At 45.4% G+C, this 22117-nt stretch overlaps 1 protein-coding gene across 4 annotated transcripts in view; it reads right to left on the reverse strand.

Annotated features, from left to right (window-relative positions):
* The window catches only part of glra1 (glycine receptor, alpha 1), a 57704-nt gene that overhangs the window by 13749 nt on the left and 21838 nt on the right, over positions 1-22117 (reverse strand). For all 4 annotated transcript variants that reach the window (XM_054791161.1, XM_054791159.1, XM_054791158.1 and 1 more), the window contains 4 exons: positions 8902-8969; positions 6042-6265; positions 4412-4494; positions 2901-3038 (listed from right to left, as the gene is read on the reverse strand). In XM_054791161.1, coding sequence (XP_054647136.1) covers positions 2901-3038; positions 4412-4494; positions 6042-6265; positions 8902-8969 — 513 coding nt within the window. The remainder of the gene's footprint in view (positions 1-2900; positions 3039-4411; positions 4495-6041; positions 6266-8901; positions 8970-22117) is intronic.

Raw genomic sequence — 22117 nt, forward strand, 5'->3', positions numbered from 1 at the left:
CGTTCACTTTTCCAAACTCAGAAACAGAAACGCAGCAGCAGCAGCAGCAGCTCCAATATGTAGTGTTACCTTTTTGGTCGCGGCCTGCATGGCAGCGGCGGACTTTGGGAAAGCAATACAAGCTGTTCCGACATGAAGGCTGGACTACTGCAATTCTCAGTCCTCTCTTCGTCGCTTTCAGGGGGTGCAGAGTGCAGCAGCCCGCCTACTTACGCTGGGAGCACATAACCCTTGTGCTTGGAGCTCAAGGCAGGCTCCCGGCGAAACAAAGGGTTAAATTTAAAGTGTTGCTGCTGGTTTGAAATGCTTGCATGGACTGGCCATTGCACCTCTCTGAGCTCCACCAGCCTCACTCCCCAGGTAGGACACTGAGGTCTGCAGATAAATAGCTCCTGTCTGTCCCCCGTTGTAGACTCACCACTACAGGGGACAGAACCATTTCTGCGGGTGCACCAAAACATCGTTTTAAACGTGCAACAGAAATAAAGTTGTTGAAAGATGGTGGGAATAATAACAGTAAACAGAAGTATTGTGGTGCAGAATAACATGCATGTGAGCGCTTGCCAACATTCACATGGAACGTGTTGTTGGCCTGTTAGCTAGCTCACACATGGAAAAGGTCAGACACAGACAATGAATGATGTGGGAAAGAGGTGGTGACCAGCCCAGCTTGTTCTGGGATAGGCTCCAGCACACCCACACCACCCTATTGAGGCTAAGCGGCATAGAAGATGGATGGTTGGACAGAGTGGAAGAACGCACGCTGGAAGCTTGTTGTATGGACATTGGGGGCGGGGGCGGCGCAATAAAAAACAGGCGTAAACATGTTCCAAGCACGTAATAAACATGTTGCAAACACACAGTAAACATGCTCCAAGCACACAGTAAACATGTTCTAAGCATGTTGTAAACATGTTCCAAGCACATAGTAAACATGTTCCAAGCAAGCACGTAGTAAACATGCTCCAAGCATGTTGTAAACATGTTCCAAGCACGTAGTAAACATGTTCCAAGCATGTTGTAAACATGTTCTAAGCACGGAGTAAACATGTTCCAAGCACGGAGTAAACATGTTCCAAGCACCTAGAAAACATGTTCCAAGCACGTAGTAAACATGTTCCAAGCAGGTAGTAAACATGTTCCAAGCAGGTAGTAAACATGTTCCAAGCACGGAGTAAACATGTTTCAAGCACGTAGTAAACATGTTCCAAGCACACAGTAAACATGTTCCAAGCAGGTAGTAAACATGTTCCAAGCACATTGTAAACATGTTCCAAGCATGGAGTAAACATGTTCTAAGCATGGAGTAAACATGTTACAAGCACGGAGTAAACATGTTCCAAGCACCTAGTAAACATGTTCCAAGCACGTAGTAAACATGTTCCAAGCACATAGTAAACATGTTCCAAGCAGGTAGTAAACATGTTCCAAGCACGGAGTAAACATGTTCCAAGCAGGTAGTAAACATGTTCCAAGCATGTAGTAAACATGTTCCAAGCACATAGTAAACATGTTCCAAGCAGGTAGTAAACATGTTCCAAGCACGTAATAAACATGTTCCAAGCACATTGTAAACATGTTCCAAGCACGTAGTAAACATGTTCCAAGCACATAGTAAACATGTTCCAAGCACGTAGTAAACATGTTCCAAGCACGGAGTAAACATGTTCCAAGCAGGTAGTAAACATGTTCCAAGCACGTAGTAAACATGTTCCAAGCACGTAGTAAACATGTTCCAAGCACGTAGTAAACATGTTCCAAGCACGGAGTAAACATGTTCCAAGCAGGTAGTAAACATGTTCCAAGCACGTAGTAAACATGTTCCAAGCACGTAGTAAACATGTTCCAAGCACGGAGTAAACATGTTCCAAGCAGGTAGTAAACATGTTCCAAGCATGTAGTAAACATGTTCCAAGCACGTAGTAAACATGTTCCAAGCACATAGTAAACATGTTCCAAGCACATTGTAAACATGTTCCAAGCACGTTGTAAACATGTTCCAAGAACGTAGTAAACATGTTCCAAGCAGGTAGTAAACATGTTCCAAGCACATAGTAAACATGTTCCAAGCACATTGTAAACATGTTCCAAGCACGTTGTAAACATGTTCCAAGAACGTAGTAAACATGTTCCAAGCAGGTAGTAAACATGTTCCAAGCACATAGTAAACATGTTCCAAGCACATTGTAAACATGTTCCAAGCACGTTGTAAACATGTTCCAAGCACATAGTAAACATGTTCCAAGCACATTGTAAACATGTTCCAAGCACGTAGTAAACATGTTCCAAGCACATAGTAAACATGTTCCAAGCACATTGTAAACATGTTCCAAGAACGTAGTAAACATGTTCCAAGCACGTAGTAAACATGTTACAAGCACGTAGTAAACATGTTCCAAGCACATTGTAAACATGTTCCAAGCAGGTAGTAAACATGTTCCAAGCACGTAGTAAACATGTTAAAAGCACGGAGTAAACATGTTCCAAGAACGCAGTAAACAAGTAAGCAAGTTGTAAGCATGTAGTAAACATGTTGGACACAAGGTCAAACACGCAGCAGGTCCACCGGTACCAGGACACAGCTACAAACTGGTCTGGTACCAGCGAGCAGAAAAGTTCTGCATTGCAGCAGAAAGGTAATTAGTATTTCAAAGAGGCTTTTTGTCGCCCAATGTTTGTGTTGCTGTGCGGAATCTCTCACAGCCACACTGGCTAATAAATCCCAGGAAAAACGACACCGCTGTTCCCGCTTTATGTCTGATTGGGAGGCAGCGAGGCGTGCGTGTGCAATGCTGCACACTCACACGTGCACACACACACACACACACACACACACACACAGGAAGAGGAAGAGGGTTGTGTGTGTCTGCCCATCACGCCACATGAAGGGGGCGCCTCACCTGTGTTGTAGTGTTTGGTGCAGTAGCGCAGGTCCTTCTCTTCCTTCAGGATGAACTGAGGAAGCGTCAGGCCGTCGGCGACCTGCACGGCACCCTTCTCGTCCCACTCGAAAATGAGGTCATTCATGGTGTAGCCGACTGGTGAGAGAAGACATCACACAACATGAAACCTCTCTCTGATTGGCTGGTAGCGGTTTTGGGGCTTGACGTCACTTTGTGGCTGATGTGGTCTTCATGAAGTTTAGCATTCATGAATTATTCATAATGTTTGATCCCTCGTGTGCTACTTTCACATTGAGCAACTGGGACTTCCCGCTCGTTAACGAGCTACTTTATTGATCCCAAAGGAAATTCTGCTGTATTCTTATTCAAACGGATGAAAACAACAAAAAGAGATTCGCCAGGAAGGACGCAGGACAGATCACCTAAAAAGTGAAGAAAGTGACAATACGGTTACACGCACTAAAACCCCAAATAGTTGGGTCTCTGGAGTGTTTACACCTCTATACAGTGTTCCCTCGCTTATCGCGGGGGATAGGTTCCCAAAATAGCCCGCAATAAGTGAAACCCGCAAAGTAGCCAACAATGATGAAATGTTTTCAGGCTGTAAAAGCCCCCACCATACACTTTATACACTTTTCTCAGACAGGCATTACCATTCGTATATATCTATGTACTGCATATACATACTGTATGTACTGTATATACTACAGTATATACTTGCTTCATGCTGCTTAGTGATCATGAGTTAAGTTAATAATGCGACTACACACGTCAACATAAACGGACCCGCTTTCATGGAAACGACTGCTTTGGCTCTCACATCAAATGCTCACAGAAGCGGTGGACCGATGAGGACCCTGCGTGAGGACGTCCATGCGGGCACTTTCTGGGAATAAGAACACCGTGGACCAGGCCTCAATGGGCGTTGTCAACATAAACGGTTATCAATGCATTTGAAAAGACTTTTTTCAGCTTTTGTCACATGAATTTGTCTCCTTGTCGTTGTGAACGTGTCCGCTTCCCTCAAGCTTCATCATCCTCTCCACAGGCCCTCCATGGAGACTGCCGCATGATCCATCCATCAAATAGCCTACGTGTTAATCCCACCTTTAAAAAGTCAAATATCATCTATTTAAGGTGTTTACATGCGTTTCAAGAAGCTGCTCTGAAACCATCATTCATTCTTTGGTGCATGCAAGCGTCGTGATTCAAGTGGGACTGGAGGCGGTCCTTTGCTTGCTGCGGTTATTGATTGGCACTTTCTCTGCTCGCTCTGATAGAAGTGATTCTCTGTCAGCACCTTCTGACATCATGGCCCGACACTGGCGCCGGTCCGAGACCGGCGAGTGTGTCTTGGCTGCATGTCCAGTGATCCATCACACTGTCCCCATTTCCAAGTCGCCTCACATCTCCTCCAAGAATGGGGAGGCCGCAGAGAAATCTATATGGAACTGATGGACCCACACTGATGACCGTGTGGGTGTGTGTGTGTGTGTGTGCGTACTCACAGCTCTCTAGCTGCATGATGCACGTCTGCACATCCATTGGGAAGTTCTTCAGATCCATGGGACAGGCCAGGACCAGGGTTATTCTGCCAAACACACACAGTATCACTTCCTGCTAAAAGGATTATCCTGATCTTCATCAGCTCAGTGAACACATCAGACTGTGGCGGTGTTGCAAATAAAAAAAACACAACAACATTTATGTGCACACACTTGGTCATGAATATGACAATTGTAGTTTAAACCAAAGCTGAGACGTGTCCAATCAGCAGTCAGGAATCCGACGCTGCTGCTTGTCTCTTCTTGCTTCTTGACTGATAAACATCAGAAAACCACTTTGGCCCAGGATTCTTTAATACGGAGCTTCTTTCAGGTGGTGTCATCTGAAGAGCCCATGTGGCTCCTCCTCCTCCTTGAAGGTGAAGACTCAGCCTGATGATGGACCCGGCTCGCCAACAGAATACTAAAGAGGCTCTGTAGATTACCACCGGCGCCGCTGAGCAGAAGCAATAAAAGTGAGGGGGAGAAGCAGGCTATAACTCCTGCAGCCTTGAATTGGATGTCTGGGAGACGCAATGAAAAGAAAGCAGGAAGCTCAAGTCTGACGCATTAAGGAGACTTCTAGCGGAAAAGCATGAAGGTCTCTGGGCCGCAATAAATACCAAGTCACAAACTAAAGTTTCACTATCAGCTCCAAACTCCAAACTCCTCCCTGAAAAGGCATCGCCGTTCAGACTGGTGGCACTTCCTGTGACAGGATGAAGACAAACGCATGCCGACACGTAACAGCCACAGATTGATGACTTCAGCACCTTCCACTTCCCAAATTATTTTCCAGGAAAAGTCATGCTCACATGGAAAGTAAAGGCAAGGCTTTGGGCTCCTTTCAAAGCTAACAAGATGAATTTGAAAGGTTTGCCTGTATTCGTTTCAGAAAAGCGTTTTGGGTTCATAGTTTGAGACCTAAGATGATCTCGTTTCAAATCGGACTATGACACAACAAAACCGGAGTTTGTCTACAATGAGGACTTTAGGCTTTCTGAAGGCGTTCCATTTGGAGACACTTGGTCAGAATCTTCACTAAGTTCACGCAAACGAAACTCCAGGGCTTCCTGACACTTGCTCGTCTTTCAAGGCCATTTTGTCACAACTGTTTGCAAAACAAAGACTTCGAGGGGAACGAAGCGGACGTTTTCTGTTGCCCTGTTACACAGGAGTTCCTTGCTTTTAAGACAAAAGTTCACCCATCAACCACAATCTCATTGGCTATCCAGTGTGTCAGTCAAGTCGATTGGCTATTGAGTTAACAGTCGTCTATTGGCTGAATCTATGATCAATGATGTTTTTTGAAGTACCGCTCGGTGTAGACAAAGTAGTTCCATTGACTGGACCACTGCCAACATAACATCTTTGAAGGTGCATACCATTTCAATCTCAACAAACGAAGCTTTCTCGTGACGTATAACACAGCCACCTAGGCACGCCATTACGGGATGGTGTGAAATTCTGGCTTGGTCATGAAAATACTGCAGTAGGCGGGCTATCGGGACAGGACGGGACATCCCAAGCGTGAATAGCTGACATCAGCTTGGTTGAACATCAGCTCAAAGTGCGCAGTGGCTATTCAACTCACCGTATGCTGTAGAGAACGTTGCCGTTTTTGGAAATGCGGAGCAGCTTGTTGTCGGTGGTGACCTCGTGGAAATTGGCACCCTTCTCGTTGGCAAAGAACAAGTCCGGCTTCCAGATGGAGTCCAACATGGAGGGGTCCAGATCCAGCGAGTCGTCAGGGTACTCGCTGTAGGCCAGCCGAGGGTCGTTCCACTGCTGCCTCAAGAAGATGTTGACTCTGTAGTCCTGCCACGACACACGAGACACCATCACCACCATCGTCACTCGTGTCTCCTCTCACGAGCTGTCCTTCCAGCAAACATACGGAAGGTCATGTGGGTTCTTAATCACTTGTGACCTTTGTGTCAGCTCCTCCGAGCTCATGATGCACCTTCCTCTTTTCACACCACACACATCTGCTTGATGCATTGCGTGAAGGTCATGTGACTCTGACACGCTCCTTCAAATGTCACCATAAATGACAGCGTGTGTTGTTTTAGCAAAACGGGCTGCAAATGACGCGCAGCTTGGCCTACCGTGAACTTTGAACTCACACAACGTCCGGTGTCACATCGAATGTCCAACGTCAGACAAAACCTTCAAGAAGAGTCAGCGGTCCTTGCGACAGGTCAGCCCTGGGGGCATCTGGAGAATTTAAGGTCACATTGCGCTCTGCTTTTTCTTTGGCTTTTGGTGACCACAGAAGGGTACCGGTGACGGCAAAGACGAAAAATTACCATTAAAATACAATTAAACTGCATGAAAAAGGTAGTAAATTTAAGGTCAGTCCAAATAAAATAAGTGGCGTCCATGGATGGTGGACTTGCACATGTGGACACGTACATGTCCATGGGTATACATGTCCATGACTGGTATACACGTATGTACGTGTCCACATGTGCGTGTCTACGGCGCGGACACTAAAACAGTCTTAGAGACACGAGCAACAATTATGAGTCATTGTGTGGTAAGGACAGGCTGTTCATTCACAGATAGCAAATGTTAGCAGCTAAACTTAGCCACATCACGGGATAGCAAACATAAGTACTGCGCGTGCACGTTAGGTCTTACATACTCGAAGCAGGAAGAGCTTGGCTTGGCAGGAAGTGCTATCTAGGCAGCCGCTGCATACGATCCCTTTAAGCACTAATAAATCAAAACCTTCATTATAATCATTTTAGCAGTGTAGAGTGGAGGTTTGTGTGTGTTTGTGTGTTTCCAATCAATCCCAACTCTTCTCCATCATGCAAGCACTCCTCATTGCAGTTTCCTGCTCGCTGCCTTTTGTCGGGAGATCATCTAAAAGGATTTAGAGCTGAGATGAAAGCTGATAAATCTGATTATTCCTGTACTTTGTTGTTTTGCTTTCTAATCTGCTCGGACAGATTAGCGATGAGTGTTCACTTGGCAGACGTGCAGACGTGTCGCTCAGCTGCTCGCACACGCACACACACACACACACACACACATCCCAACAAGGCTGGTGTGTGTTTTAATTAAAGCACGTCTAACAATGAAAGCGTGTTACGCTGCAGAGATGCTAACGTAGCGAAGCCATGCCACATAATGTTTGCATCACCTGCTCATTTGAAGAACACGACACCATGACAAAGAACTTGGGAATGATTAGACAGGCGTTTGAAATACACGTGTCGGCACTTTCTGAGCTTCTTGCTGAGGTCACACAGGTGGGCGGTGCTTATTTTATCAACGTGCTACATCTGCACGGTTGCCTAAATGATCACTAATGGGATTTTCGTGTAATGATGGAGCCTCGATTCACACGCCCTCCCTCTCATGGGGGGTGCAAATGGCCGCCGAGGTGATGTGCTCTTTAAACGAGGCGGGCTCAATGAGGCGGACGCCATCAGCATCACACAGGAAGCTGCGGGCTTTTCAGTGGGGAATTCCATAAATATTTGCCGTGTCTTTAAAGGTGACGCAAGGCAGGGGCAAACTGCAGCCTGTTTTTTTACAGCCCGCCTGCCCAACTTCTCCAAATGATTTTATTAAAAGCCTTGGGCTATGAAGCTGTCGCCAGCTACTGGATGTGCAATTCCATTTTAAACTACCATCCTTCTTCCGCCATTTGCTCAACTGAAACAATTCCAGTGGTTTCTGAAATGAGCAAGTCTGTGCTTTCCAATGATGGGGGCTCATCATGGCAAGGGACCGTGTCACAGCAGCTCCGAGAAGATGAGGCTGGGGGTTTAACACGAGCGAGCGCTAGCTCATGTGACAATGAGTGACTGAGAAGTAAGCTCTATATGACAAAAATCTGCAGAAAACCATTTGTTGTTTGTCACATACTAGAGTATGTATTGTATTATTATATACTGTATTTACACATAAATAAAATAAGTCAGCAGGAAGATGCATATACCGTTTGTACATGCACGTCCTCCTTGCATTGCTAGCAAAACCTGAAAAAAAAAGCACCCTGAACTCCATTAGGGAAATGTGCTTTTCTACACTTCCTTGTTATTGTTGCTGTTACTTTTGGATGAATTGACAAATCTTCGCACTGCTTACGTTTTGTTGTGGCTTGCCTTGACTTCGGTGGTATTAGGAATGCTGTGTACTTGGACTGAAATATTGTCAATCTATCAATACAACTGATGAATGAACGTGTACTTACTGTTATCGCCATGTTGAATTGAGTTTTAAGCTATTTATTTTCTTTTATTTATTTTATATGAATTATTTTTACAAGGTGCCGTTTTTGTCTTGTATGCGTTTCTTTGCTTTCTACGTAAGCATGCGCAGCGGCGATCGAGGTAGCCACTTATAGCGGCACCACAGGCATTTCATTTCATTTCAAAACAACTTGAAACAAAGATGGGTTGTTTCAATAAAATACACGCACAGCGACGTGCACTTACCATGGTTGTCTCAGCGATGGAGCCAAAACTGTTGATGAAGATGTTGCAGGTCACGTTGACGGGTGGACCTGCGGAGGAACACAAGCATTACCTCTGAGTCTATTGGACATGCGCACGCATGGACAGACGCACACACACTAACCGCTGGGGCATCCTTCAGCCAGTGAATGATAACAATAGTCCATGTCACATGACCTGGGCGTCATCAAACAGAAGGACCGTTCACATCCGTATTTGTCTCACCAACCTGGTCTTCTTTCCACACAAACATCAAGCCAAGCTCCGCCCCTCACGTAAAGCAGCTGCTGCCGGCTGGAGTCGAGGTGACGGGAAATAGCGTTCATTGCATGAGCCGCTCGTACAAACGCGGTGACGAGCGAGGATGAAGAGCGAGGGTGAGGGTGGTGGCAAACAGTCGTGGCGCCATATTGACTCGGAGAATACATTTGTTTGTCGGGCTTTTATTATTGATGTTATTTATTTGTCTTCAGGTCGCACTGGGCAAACACACAAACACTAGGACACACACACACACACACATCAAACAGGCCTCCGCCACCCCCCAGCCGCCGCCGTGCACGCTCGCTTCCACAGTTTAATATCCCTGCTGCAACTCAGTGTCTAATTCCACGGGCCTCCGGCGAGCTGGAATGAAGGAAGGAGTCTGGATTACTTTGATGGCCAATTACTCTCCCTGTCAGCGTGTACGCATCACTGGAGGCCATGCTGTGTGTGTGTGTGTTAGGGGGACAATGGTGGGCTTCAAGATGTGCTGTTAAGAGGGAAGTCTCATGTAAGAGAGCTGAGGGAGATGGCGTTTGTGCATGTGGATGGCGTGACTGAAGGCCAGCTAGCTAACAAAGATGTCAGCTTTAATTCCAGTGTGGATGCATGACCAACATGACAGGAAGCTTCAAGTGGACACAAGGTGAGCATCATAAATAGAACCTTCGTGTGACATGCCTGCAGAAGACTGACATCTTATCTTTTAGTCTTTGCCTTCATGTTATGCAGTGCTAGAGGAGGGCCAGTAAACATGACCACTAAGAGTCCGAGCTCATATTCCAGGGCTTCCGCAACATGAAATGGATTGTGGTGCGCAGTCACAGCAAAATAAAAGCCGCCACACCTTCAAAATTCATAATTTTTTTACCTGAAAACAATGTTAAGTGATACAGTGTATAAAAGGACATACATGGTGTTCCAAGTTATTATGCAAATAGAATTTTAGTATCATAAACATCATAGTTTTGGTTTTTCAATGACATTGATGGATGGCGTTGTGTCTTGGGCTCTTTGGATTACTAATATAAATCTCTGTCATCATTATTTTGCCAGGTGAGCCCAATTAAAAGAAAACTACTTAAAAATGATGTTCCACATTATTAAGCATGCCACAGATTTCAAGCAATGTGGGAAAGAAAAAGGATCTTTGCTGACAAAAATGCATCAAATATCGCGATGCCTTGGACAGGGCATGAAAACATTCAATAATTCACAAAAACCTCCGTATGGTTGATTCAGATGACAGCCAGGACTGTGCTGGTGAAGGCATCATGAGAAAGGTTTTGTATGGAATCAAGAGCACCTGCTAAAAAGCCATCACAAAGCAGCAAACAGGTACTTGAAGCTGCTGGTGCCTCTCAAGTCCCATGAACCTCAAGGTGTAGGACCCTCCAGTTATCCTTGCAGTTATGCATAAACCTACTATTTGGCCACCCCCAACAAATACTCACGAGTGTAAACGCTTGCAGTGGGCCAACAAATGCATGAAGATCCTGTTTGCTGACGAGGGCCGTGCAACCTCGGGTGGTCCGGATTGATAAGAGTGAAGTAGAAGATGGCCAGCGTATCTCAACCAGGCTGTGATGTCAGCAAGGACGTGGCTGAGTGATGTTTTGGAATCGGAATCATTGGGAGAGAGCTGGTAGGCCCTTTATGGTCATTGAAGGTGTGAAAATGACCTCAGCAAAGTATGTAGAGTTTCTGACCGACCACTTTCTTCCATGGTACAATATGAAGAACCGTACCTTCTGTAGCAAAATGACCTTCATGCATGACAATGCACCATCTCATGATGCGTGGAATACCTACCTCTCAGTCATTGGCTGTTCTGGGCATAAAAGGAGAGAAGCTCATTGTTTGGCCCATTTTTTTCCCCTGACCTCAACCCAATTGAGAACCTATGGAACTATGAGGGTGGGAGGGGGGCTATTGTGACATCTTGCAAAGAAATTCAAGCAGAAACGCTCCAAAAACTCACAAATTCAATGTAAGAATTGTGAAGGGATCTTATGTTAACATGTAACTCAAATGTTCAAATGGTAGTTATCCTGCAAATTCAACAAATGACCAGTTCTTAACCAGTGAAATGCTTTGAAGCGCTGTTAGAAGTTTTTCATTTTGAAAAAAATTCTGTTATCATTGGGGGGTTTTATTCAATAACATTGAAATTGTACTCCAAAGGTTGATGGCTTGAAAATGATGATAACTTTAATCTACGTCACACTTGGTGCGTTCAAAGTGGCCGCAACACTCCAAGACGACACATTGGTCAAAGCATAAATGTACTTACGCGTGCAAAATTGGGGGCTTTCTAACAGTCAGTGCATCCATGCAACAAACAAATGACAGCTCATACAGCTCAGAAAACACACGAATTGGTCGCAGCCCCACGTAGGAAGACCAGCACAAAATATCAATCATCTTGAAAAATCTAAAAGACTTAACACTTTTAATGCACCACATCATCATCAAATGTACTTATTTCTTCATCTACACCGGTGCTTCTCAAATAGAGGGGCGGCCCACCCTGGGGGCGTGAGAGTCTGGGAGGACTTTCAATCTTAGCTCAGACCTGCCAACATGCATGAATTTTCTTGTACTCTCCAGTTTGTTGCATTTCGCTGGTTTCGGTTTCGAGTTCAGTTTGTACAGTGCAGGTAAATAAATACAGTAGATATGATCAGTTTCTCATTAGTATTTCAAATTGGGGGGTCTGGGAGGGGTGAAAGGTGGCGGGGGCCCAGTGGGGGCATGACAGAAAATAAGTGAAAGGCACTGATCGACACCAAACAATGAGCAACTTCATGCTGTCACATTTCTTCTGCACTGTACTACCTGCTTGTTCACACGAGGCGTTCAAGCGCATTATGTACATCTCAGTGTTCGGCCCTAATGTAGTCAAGCTGTTTTTAATTTTTATTCACGTACCCCCACGGCAATCTGCGTACCCCACTTTGGGAACCTAGGGCCTAAGACAGGGATCTCATACTCGCCATTTGCGGCCTAATCAAAGACTGCTGTCAATGCGGCCCACGAGGTGTAAGTTAAGCCAACGATACTCATAGGGTGCGAGCAGAAGCCACCACTGGACTGAGAGTGAGTATGTCACATGGGGAAATGAACAGGGGGGTCACTAGACAGAACAGTACCTACAGTCTGTAGGTACTGTTTGTCAGACACCTAAACCCAAATCTTTGTATTTACGTTGCACTAAAACACTCTGGCTCTTTTTGCGGCATCACTGCTTGTATTCTGGTTCAAATATGCTGCAAAAATTCCACCCATTTTCTCATCGGGTCACGGGTAAACTGGAGCCTATCCCAGCTGAATGCAGCAAAATACACACTATGCAATTATTTATTGATTTGCTTCACCCTATCACCGCATCGAGATATTATCGTTATCGCGAGCCATGTATCGTGTGACGTGTCATACCGTGAGGCATCCTGAGATTCCGAGCCCTACTCCCAATTCTTGATGTGGCCCAGCCTCACCCAGACTAAACTGAGTTTGGGACCCCTGATCTAACAGGTGAGCCCTCTAATTCAGGGGCGAGGAGAACTCACCCAGGCTTCCACAGCCCAGTGATGCAGAGGTGGTCCCGCTACATCCACACCACGCATAACAAAGTAACTGCTTCCCCTCTAAACGGTTAATTGCTTCTGGAAAGGCCCTGGGATTATGTACTAATCCGTTAGCGATCAGCGGGACGGGCCTGATAAGGAATTAGTCTCACACAACACCGCTTACTCTTTTATACCACAGAGGATACTGGGTGACAACTTCTTAAGTTATAAGAACAATGGGCCTCATTCACGAAAATCTTCTTAAAAGTCTTCTTAAGAAGTGTACTTAAGAAGGCGCGGGATGGAAACTGCGCCGCATTCACGACACGTTCTTAAGTAGGGATAATCGTTCGCACCGGTGTTCTTAGGTTGATGAATGCCAACTGCGATGCCCGTGCATGTGAGCCCTAATTTGCATAGGTCACCGCCTATTATTTCCCATACAAGGTAAAAAATGTGCCGTGCGCAACGGGCAGCTGGAGGCGGAGATGGCAACGCGCAAGGGCAAGACTGGGGAGCAGCTGGACAACAAACGAAAGAAAAACTTCAATTCTACAGAAATAGAGGTGCTTTTACAAGGAGTGAGCGAACACAAGACCACCTTATTTTCACGTGTATCCACCGGTCATCAGGCCATCCAAAAAGACTCGGCATGAAGCACCATTGCAGGAAACATAAATGCCGTTTCCACGGAGAAACGCACCACCGCAGAGGTTAAAAAGAAGTGTTTTGACTTAAAATAGACTTTAAAAAAAAAGATTGGACTGCACCGGAGGGATCTGGAGGAAACGGGAGGTGGGCCATCAATCAGAAACCAAACCATTTCAGAATCTCTAGAAAATATTTACACGATCATGATGGAAAAATAAAGTCAAAATACATAGTTTGTGTGTGACAATGTATTTTTTCTGTGGTTACATTTGATTAGACGCTGCCTAATTAATACAGCAGCCCCGTGCTCTGGCTCAAGACGTGGCTGGGGGCGCATGTCGTTATCTGGGGGTGCTACGTGCGCAATAGACACACCACGTTTCATTACGATGTTATTCTGATGATCCTGAACACCTGCAAGAACAGAGAGGGAAGCCTGAAGCCTGAAGCGGGACATCAAATATTGGTGGCTTTCAGCAAATAAATCTAATGGTCCCTTTACATTCTCTCTCTGCGCAGCGCACGTCCAGCCAGCCTTTTTTTTTTGATGAATTGGGATTTGAATATATATTTATCGATGGAGTATATTTTAGTTGTTTTATGATAAATGATTGTTGGGATATTTTATTTGCACTACATTTTTTGGGATCAGGTTGCAAAATCCATCATGAGGGCGATTGCGCATTGAAAGTGCAAGCTTTGCTTGTGCGTAAGAGTCCTCCTGAGCGTTCGTAGAATTTGTTCTTAGATGTAAGAACTGTGAGTTAAGAACACGTTTCATGAATGCCAAAAATCTTCGTAAGAAGGCTTTAAGAACAGATTTGTGCGTAAGAACGTTTCGTGAATGAGGCCCAATGACTTTATTAGGATAGAATGCAAGGGCATACAAGCAGTTAAAATGATGATTATTAGGGATCAAACTTGGAAAGAAGTGGCCTCCACGAGCTCTACTCGCATACGCTGCATGTGGATACAAGGAAAGATGAGATATGACAACGTATCATTATTGTTCTAACGATAAAGCATATTATTGTTAGAACTATCACGAGGATATTCACAGGCTTATAACTATAAAGTACATTCTTGTTAGAAATAGTATCATTGACCCTGAAGGCTGTCCACCGTCATCGTCCTGATTTTGCTAAGTTGAACAGTAACACCAACACACTGAAATGAAGAATAAAGAAAAAATGAGAATAATATTCAGACTTAATCAAGGCTTTCTCTTCTTGCAGCCGGCCATAAAATATTCATGCAGCCTTGAGTGTGGCACTGTACGTTTATTGCGCTAACACACACTTGCTGCACACGCTGCTGGAGGCAAAACAGCCATCATTAAATAAAAGCCATCATGAAAGCTTTCCTGCCTCAATATGCAAACACGTCATTATCTTACTTTACTTTCCCAATGCTGCTTATGAAAATACGCTGTCCTCTTCAGGAAGTCTTTACCTTTCTGTTGCAGCAAATGATAATCACAATACAAGAGAAGAGAACGAACAAACAATCTCTTTTCCTCACCCTGAACCTGATGCTCAGGCAGAGCAGCTATCGGACACTTGATGTGACAGCCAGCACGGCGAGCCGTCCAGCTTTACTCCTCAGCTTCTAACGTGCACGCGCACACAAGAACGCACGCACACAAACTTGAATACATGTGCAACTGAGGCAAGTTTTCACAAACAAAGATGTTTTCACGTGTTTTCAAGTGTTGCAATAACAAAAAACGGATATTTGCCCACATGGAAAAACACACTTCCTGTCACTTTTCACGGCGGTGGCGCGAGGCAGCGTGCTGCTTCTTCCTCTGCTCCTCAGGGCGCCTTTCCTCAGGCCCGTCACAGTAATAAATCGATTAACCGCACTTCAAATAAACAGGAACTGGATCATTTTGCCGTCCTGGATGTGTTTTCCTCCTCTCTCTCTACCAAACAAGAGAGTTCACTCTGTGCATCTGCATCAACACCTGGGCATGTTGGTTCTATAGCTGAATGAACGGAGTGCATGAACCCTCCTGTCAGTCATTCAGTCTTTGTCCCAGTGGGGAGAGGCGGGGCTGCTGGCGAGTGCGCACAGAGTGACGCAGGTGAAGAGTAAAGTGTCGTTTACACTTGCGCGCACTGTCCCGCAATTTTCCATGACAATGCGTATCATTTATTTATGCATTTATGGTGCGCCTGAAAAGCACAAAGGCCAGTTTGCACACTGGTTTGCGTTCTGTTTACGCATAAATTACACACTTGATACGCAATTTGTGACAGAAAATGGTGCTCATGTGTACAAAATGACCACGCTCACGCACGACTTATTTGAAGCTTGTCAAGTAGTGTTGACAACAGCACGCATTGTTCCCGCATGGGTATGCATTGTCATCACCACGCTCCGCATCCGTGCAGCGGTCCTGGCAATATTTGGTGCCGCTGTGTCCCGCTTGACGCCACCTAACAGCAGGCATCACCCCATAGCTTCATTCATTCACGTTCCCGTTAAGGAATAATACCCAAAGTTCATTATTTACTCAAGAGCAAGTTTCTTTACTTTATACTCCATTTGATTTATTGTTTTTATTGTAGCGTGTGCTTTTTATTGGGCTATTTTTTTTCTTCACAGAGGTCTATTTTTTCTCATTTTTGGTTGCGATTGTGATTTTTATTTAAGTGCAATTTTTGCTGAAGTCTTTTTTAGTTCAATTTACTTAAAAGCTCTTGACATGCCACTTGCAACGTGAAATACTCTTGAGAAATTAAAGTTGACATTTTTGATACGACGTACTCGCATTATCATGCGCTTCCCGCCCGGAAGCGTGTGGTACGTGATAAATCTGCAGCAAAGCGAGAGAACGATGACAACATATTTGTCATTGTCGTGGGACTGCGCTTAACTGACTCACTTCCTGCTGCCGTGCGCCCACTTCGGCCTTCTCACGCCGTTGCTGTTTTCTTTCCTGAAAGTCGGAATGAGGCCGGCACGAACACAGGAGCTGCAGCGCAGCAGGACATGACTCCATCGGCTTGACCCGCCCGACCTTCCGGGTCTTTCCGGGCCGCCTCTGACTGATGTGCAAACACGACACGCTGGCAGCCGCTCGACTGCAGAAGGACGGAAATCAATACGAGCTTCGCAGCCACTGGATTACACAGCGTGTGTGTGAGTGTGCATGTTTGCATGCTCGCTTCCTGACATTTTAGCTCCTGTGTGTGTGTCTGTGTGTGTAAATAAGTGTGTGATTTAATGATGTGTGTTGATACTCTGCTGTTAGCTTGATGCTTTTAATCATCTCGAAAGGAAGGAAGATGTATCATGGCAGCTTAGTGGACGCACACGCACACACACACAGGTTGAGTTGCAGTTATCTTCTATATTCTGTATAAAGTGCACGTTATTGAGGTAATGCATGGTTCTTTCACATGCCATCATGTCACAGTGCTCCATCATGAGGGATTATGTAATAATATATACTACTAATAATACTGTATATACAATCATATTTTTGCATGAACAAAGCCTCTAGCAGTGAAAGTGGAAAGTGTGCGGTGCAGACAGGATTTATTTCCTAATTTAGCAGTATTTTTACCAAACACAGTGGAACCTCAGTTTTTGTATGCTCCGGTTTTTGTAGAATTCGGTTTTCAACAAAAAACATGTCTTGGTTTTGGTGCATTGTCTCGGTTATCGTACGTGGAGTGCCCAAACAAAACATCCGTGCTCTGCTGACCCAGCCACTGACAGATTCTGGTCAGGGAATCCTTGGATCATCTTTATTACGTGTGTTAGAGTGTTTTATTTGTCCGGGACGGATTGCGCAGTCACAGTCGCCACAGTGGTGTGCAGTTGCTGTCAGACATTTGTGTAGGTGTCAAGTGTGCGGGGCCGCGTGCCAGTGTGTATCAAAGCGTGTCCCATACCTTAGAACTGTGGTAGGAGGATCCAGCTTTGCGAGGCTTCTTCATAGCAACACGCTTGCCGTCCACAGCCTCCAAATAGTTGTGGTAGTTCCATCTGGAACTCAAAGTGGTCATAACGCCCGAAGTGGTGTCTTCTAATCAGCCACACTGTTTCTAGTTGATGCTTTCTTCTTTCCCTCCTGGTTTTGAGCAAGTTGTAATAGTACTTAGTACAATAGTACTTGGGGCGGCTCAGGTGGTATAGTAGTCAAGATCCTTGGGCAAGATACTGAACCCCCAGTTGCTCCTCCTGATGCTGCGTCATCAGCAGGTGAATGTGCTAGCAGTGTCAAAGCGCTTTGAGTACCTTGGAGGTACGTGAGAGGCCGTTACTGCAGCTGCCAGATAAGACGCACACCTTTTCTTTTCTGCAATGAGAGCTTCTTCTCTGGAGTTCAACATCTGGTAGGTCCCTTGCAAAAAGAGGACTTCATGAAACTAGGGGTGATGCCTCCTGTTGCGTGACGTCAGGTGGGACGCAGCGGGACCAAATAACGCCACCACTGCTTCACGGATGCTGGAAGAAGCGGTGACAATGCGTACCCATGTGGGAACAATACACGCCCTGCCTACTGTGCCGTGCACTAGAAGTGAAGGGGGAGCTCCGACGTGCTGGCTACGTGCAAAAACGGGGAAAACCGCAAGAGGCACACAGGCGTTGCCCGTGTGGATTTTCAAACCCGCAGACAGCCTGTTGGAAGAAAATTGGGATGCAAATGATTTCCTGCGTGCACGCAGGAAAACCTTGCACGCAGTCAGGTCGTAAGGGCAAGGCAGGGGAGGAGTGCGTGTGTCGCAAGTTTAAAAGTACATTGCGTACATTGCCCGGCCACGGCAGCAACTCCTCCCGCGGTGGGCGACTCCTCCCGACCTCCGTGGACGCACGGCGGCTGCTCACATAGCGTGTCCGACATTAATGCGCCTTGCCAGCCACGGCGGGCGGCTCTTCCCGCTGTACACTCTGGTTCTCCACAGGAAGCCGGCACGCCCGTCTTGCAATCGAAGCGAGCGGGCTACTTCCTCTACGTGCTGGCCACGGCCAACACACTTCCCGGAAATTGAAGAGCCTGTGCGTGTGGTAACACGTACGTCGAGATGTAACGCCCGCTTAATCAGTACTTGACTTGGCATTTTGTGCACCGTTTTCCATCATGAATTGGGCGCATAAGTGCGCACGCTTTTCAGGCGTACCATCCATCCACACTGAAACGTTTTCAGGTCAAAATGGTAAAGTATTTTATGGCTTCGGCCTTTCATCCACACGGAAACGGCGTTCTGGGTGACCTGAAACGTTAATACTGGTGGGAAAATCTGAAAACGCCGGCGTTGCTCGATCCGCTGGTTTACAGAAACAATGACATCACAGACCCGTCGCCGTCACGTAACCAGTAAGGAGCTCCGACCATAAGCCGGCGGACATGACTCACCCCAGTCCACATTCTCCTGATATTCTGTTGTCTTATTCTCACAAAACAATTCCGCTTCGTCGTACGTCTAGAGGAGCCTTGGAAAGCGGAAGATGACCGACTTATGCGCATGCGTTCTTGGTTCCGTCTGCGTGTCTGTTCACAGCGCCACTTGTAAGTGTGCCTTGTGTGATACATCACACCGAGTTCACCGAGTGATCCGTTCCCGTCTGGACGCAACTATTTACTAACACGGAACAGTGTGGACGCACATTTTAACAACAGCACAATAGTTATGTTGCAGCTTAGTGATAACCTTAAGTTAACAACACTACAACACATGTCAAACATAAATATGGTGGTGGTGGTGTGATGGTCTGGGGCTGTTTTGCTGGTTCAGGACATGTCAAACATAAACGCTACACAAGCGGTCCACATCGGCATTTTTAGTATGACGACCAACACGGTGGACCAGGACTTGATGAGCTGGTCCACATAAACGGGATGGAAGTAGACGGGTTCCCCTGTATTTGACACAGGCATGTCCTCGCTCAGTCAGCCGAGGGTCACATACAGTAGAGAACAGTGGAAGGATATTATTCACTCTTGTTTTTCATGTCAGAACCACTCCATTGCAGGCCAAGATATGTGAAATATGATTCAGTAGTTATGATTTTTGTTAGTGTGATATCTTTTTCAAACATTCAATCTTTAACCCTCCTCGATAATGTTATCATGTTGAATTGTTCAAGAAAGAATCAATAAAAATGCTTTCCCTGCTAAGGCAAATGGATTTATTATGATTATTGTTGTTATTATGGGATGCAGCTTGGCTTCCCATCTATCAAGTGAGAAGATGAAAATGCCAAAGCTCAGCTGAGCAGCTCATGACTTCATCTTCATCACCTTCGCAGCCACGTCCACATTAGACGCCTGTCCCGCTCCAGCACAAACATGGGTTGGACCCTTGACCGCTACACTCCAAAGTATGCACACCGGGACCGCTGGTCTGCTTCCTGGGCACTGCTGAGGTGCCACTGAGCAATACACCGTCCGTGCACTACTGCCTGCGTTCAACACTGCGTAACACGATCCTGCGGGGATTCTAAAAAGGAACCTTGGAAGCAAACACTTCACTGTTTTTACGGGGGGTGTAATGTTACGCCGCCACCATGCTTCCGTACGTACCTCATTTTAAGGGGACCTCATTGTGGCCTCAGCAAGGGAACAAAGGAACAAACAGCTTTGTTGTTGTTTGTTTGTTTGTTTGTTGTTTAAAATGAAACATAAAAAAGTGCAAACTGCTAGCAGGTCATTCTCCAATAAATACAAACTTATTACAAATGACGACAGACAGTGGTGAAAAAAAGTGTTTGCCTCCTTCCTGATTTCTTGTTTTTGTGCATGTTCGTCACACAAACAAATGGAAATATTAGTCAATGACAACACAACTGAACACAAAATGTAGTTTTTGAATGAAACTTTTTACTATTAAGGGAGAAAAAAATCCAAAGCTACATAGCCCATTAAAACATACCTTAACTGTGGTTTATCACACCTGAGTTCAAGTGAAAAAGGTTATAAAGCCATTTCTAAAGCTTTGGGACTCCAGCCAACCACAGCGAGAGCCATTATCCACAAAGGGCAAAAACATGGATGACTCATCCGAGAGGTCACAAAAGACCGCACAACAACATCCAAAGAACTAAGGTCAGTGTTCATGACTCCATCATAAGAAAGACACTGGGCAAAAACGGCCTGCATGGCAGAGTTCCAAGACCAAAACCACTGCTGAACAAAAAGAACATTAAGGCTTGTCTTAATTTTGCCAGAAAACATCTTGATGACCTTTGGGAAAATACTCTGGTCTCACGAAGCAAAAGTTGAACTTTTTGGAAGGTGTGTCCCATTACATCTGGCGTAAAAGTAACACCACATTTCAGAAAAAGAACAACATAGCAACAGTAAAATATGGTGGTGGTAGAGTGATGGTCTGGGGCTGTTTCGCTGCTTCAGGACCTGGAAGACTTGCTGTGATCAATGGAAGCATGAATTCTGCTGAAGGAGAATGTCCGGCCATCTGTTGGTGACCTCATTGGACAATGATCCAAAACACACCAGCAAGTCCACCTCGCAATGGCTGAAGACTTTGGAGTTGCAAGTCCTGACCTGAATCCTATTGAGATGCTGTGGCATGACCTTAAAAAGGCGCTTCATGCTGGAAAAGCCTCCAATGTGGCTGAATGACAACAATTCTGTAAAATTCCTCTACAGCGCTGGAAGAGACTCATTGCAAGTTATGGCAAACACTTGATTGCAGTTGTTGCTGCTAAGGGCGGCCCAACCCGTTATTAGCTTTAGGGAGCAATCACTTTTTCACACAGGACCATGTAGCTTTGCATTTGTTTTCTCCCTTCATAATAAAAAGTTTCATTTAAAAAGTGCATAAAGTGTTGACCTGTGTTGTCATTGACGAATACAGTCAAACCTGTCTTTGCGGCCACCTATATAGAACGGCCACCTGCCTATAGCGGCCACTGAAAAATCCCCCGGAGCAAATTTACATGTTATAGACCCTGTGTATAGGAGTCACCTGTCCAACGAGGCCAGCGGCCACCCATTTTGTCTCCCTTGGTCAATATCTGACTGCATATAGCGGGCAAATTACCGACCCAAGTAGAAGCTTCATGCACAAAAAAGTTTAGTTTTTCAATCAATGAAGCCGTCGTGTGTAGACTTTAATTACTGAGTCCTAGCTCAGTCACAATCATTCACAAGATCCACACAAACTGTCAGTTGTTCCACATAAAAAAGCCGTCTTCTTTTGAGCTTACTATTTCCTGGTCAAACATGTAACTTTAAGAGCATTTGCACCAAAACATTACCGCAAAGTAGGCTGGGAACAGGACGTGCTCCCAGCGACGCTACAATACAATACAATACTGCCTGCACGCTAAAACCATGCTAGCATATGTTTTTAAAAAGCAGCGGGAGCAAAACTGAGTTGGGTTGTACTTAATTGAAGTATTTTAGAATGTACTCACGTTATTTTTCATCAATCCTCATCCACAAATCCATCAAAGTCCTCATCTTCTGTATTCGACACAAACAAAGCCGTCTTCTTTTCCGTTCGCTACTAGTCTGTTAACTTGTCAGTGTTATTCAGCTCCGAAGCAAAGAAGGAAACTTCTCCTGTTGCTTCTGCCAACTTTATTTATTGAACGCGGCCACCAGACAGCAGCTCAGAACACACACACATCTCTCAGCATCGTCTCTCCTTCCTGCTTGCCCACAAGGCAAAGGTTAAACAAGCCCCACTACATAGCTGTCCAGGCAATGCCTGTAAGAAATGACACCGTTTATT

The sequence above is a fragment of the Dunckerocampus dactyliophorus genome, chromosome 11 (assembly GCF_027744805.1).
Source record: "Dunckerocampus dactyliophorus isolate RoL2022-P2 chromosome 11, RoL_Ddac_1.1, whole genome shotgun sequence".
In the NCBI taxonomy this organism is placed as follows: Eukaryota; Metazoa; Chordata; class Actinopteri; order Syngnathiformes; family Syngnathidae; genus Dunckerocampus; species Dunckerocampus dactyliophorus.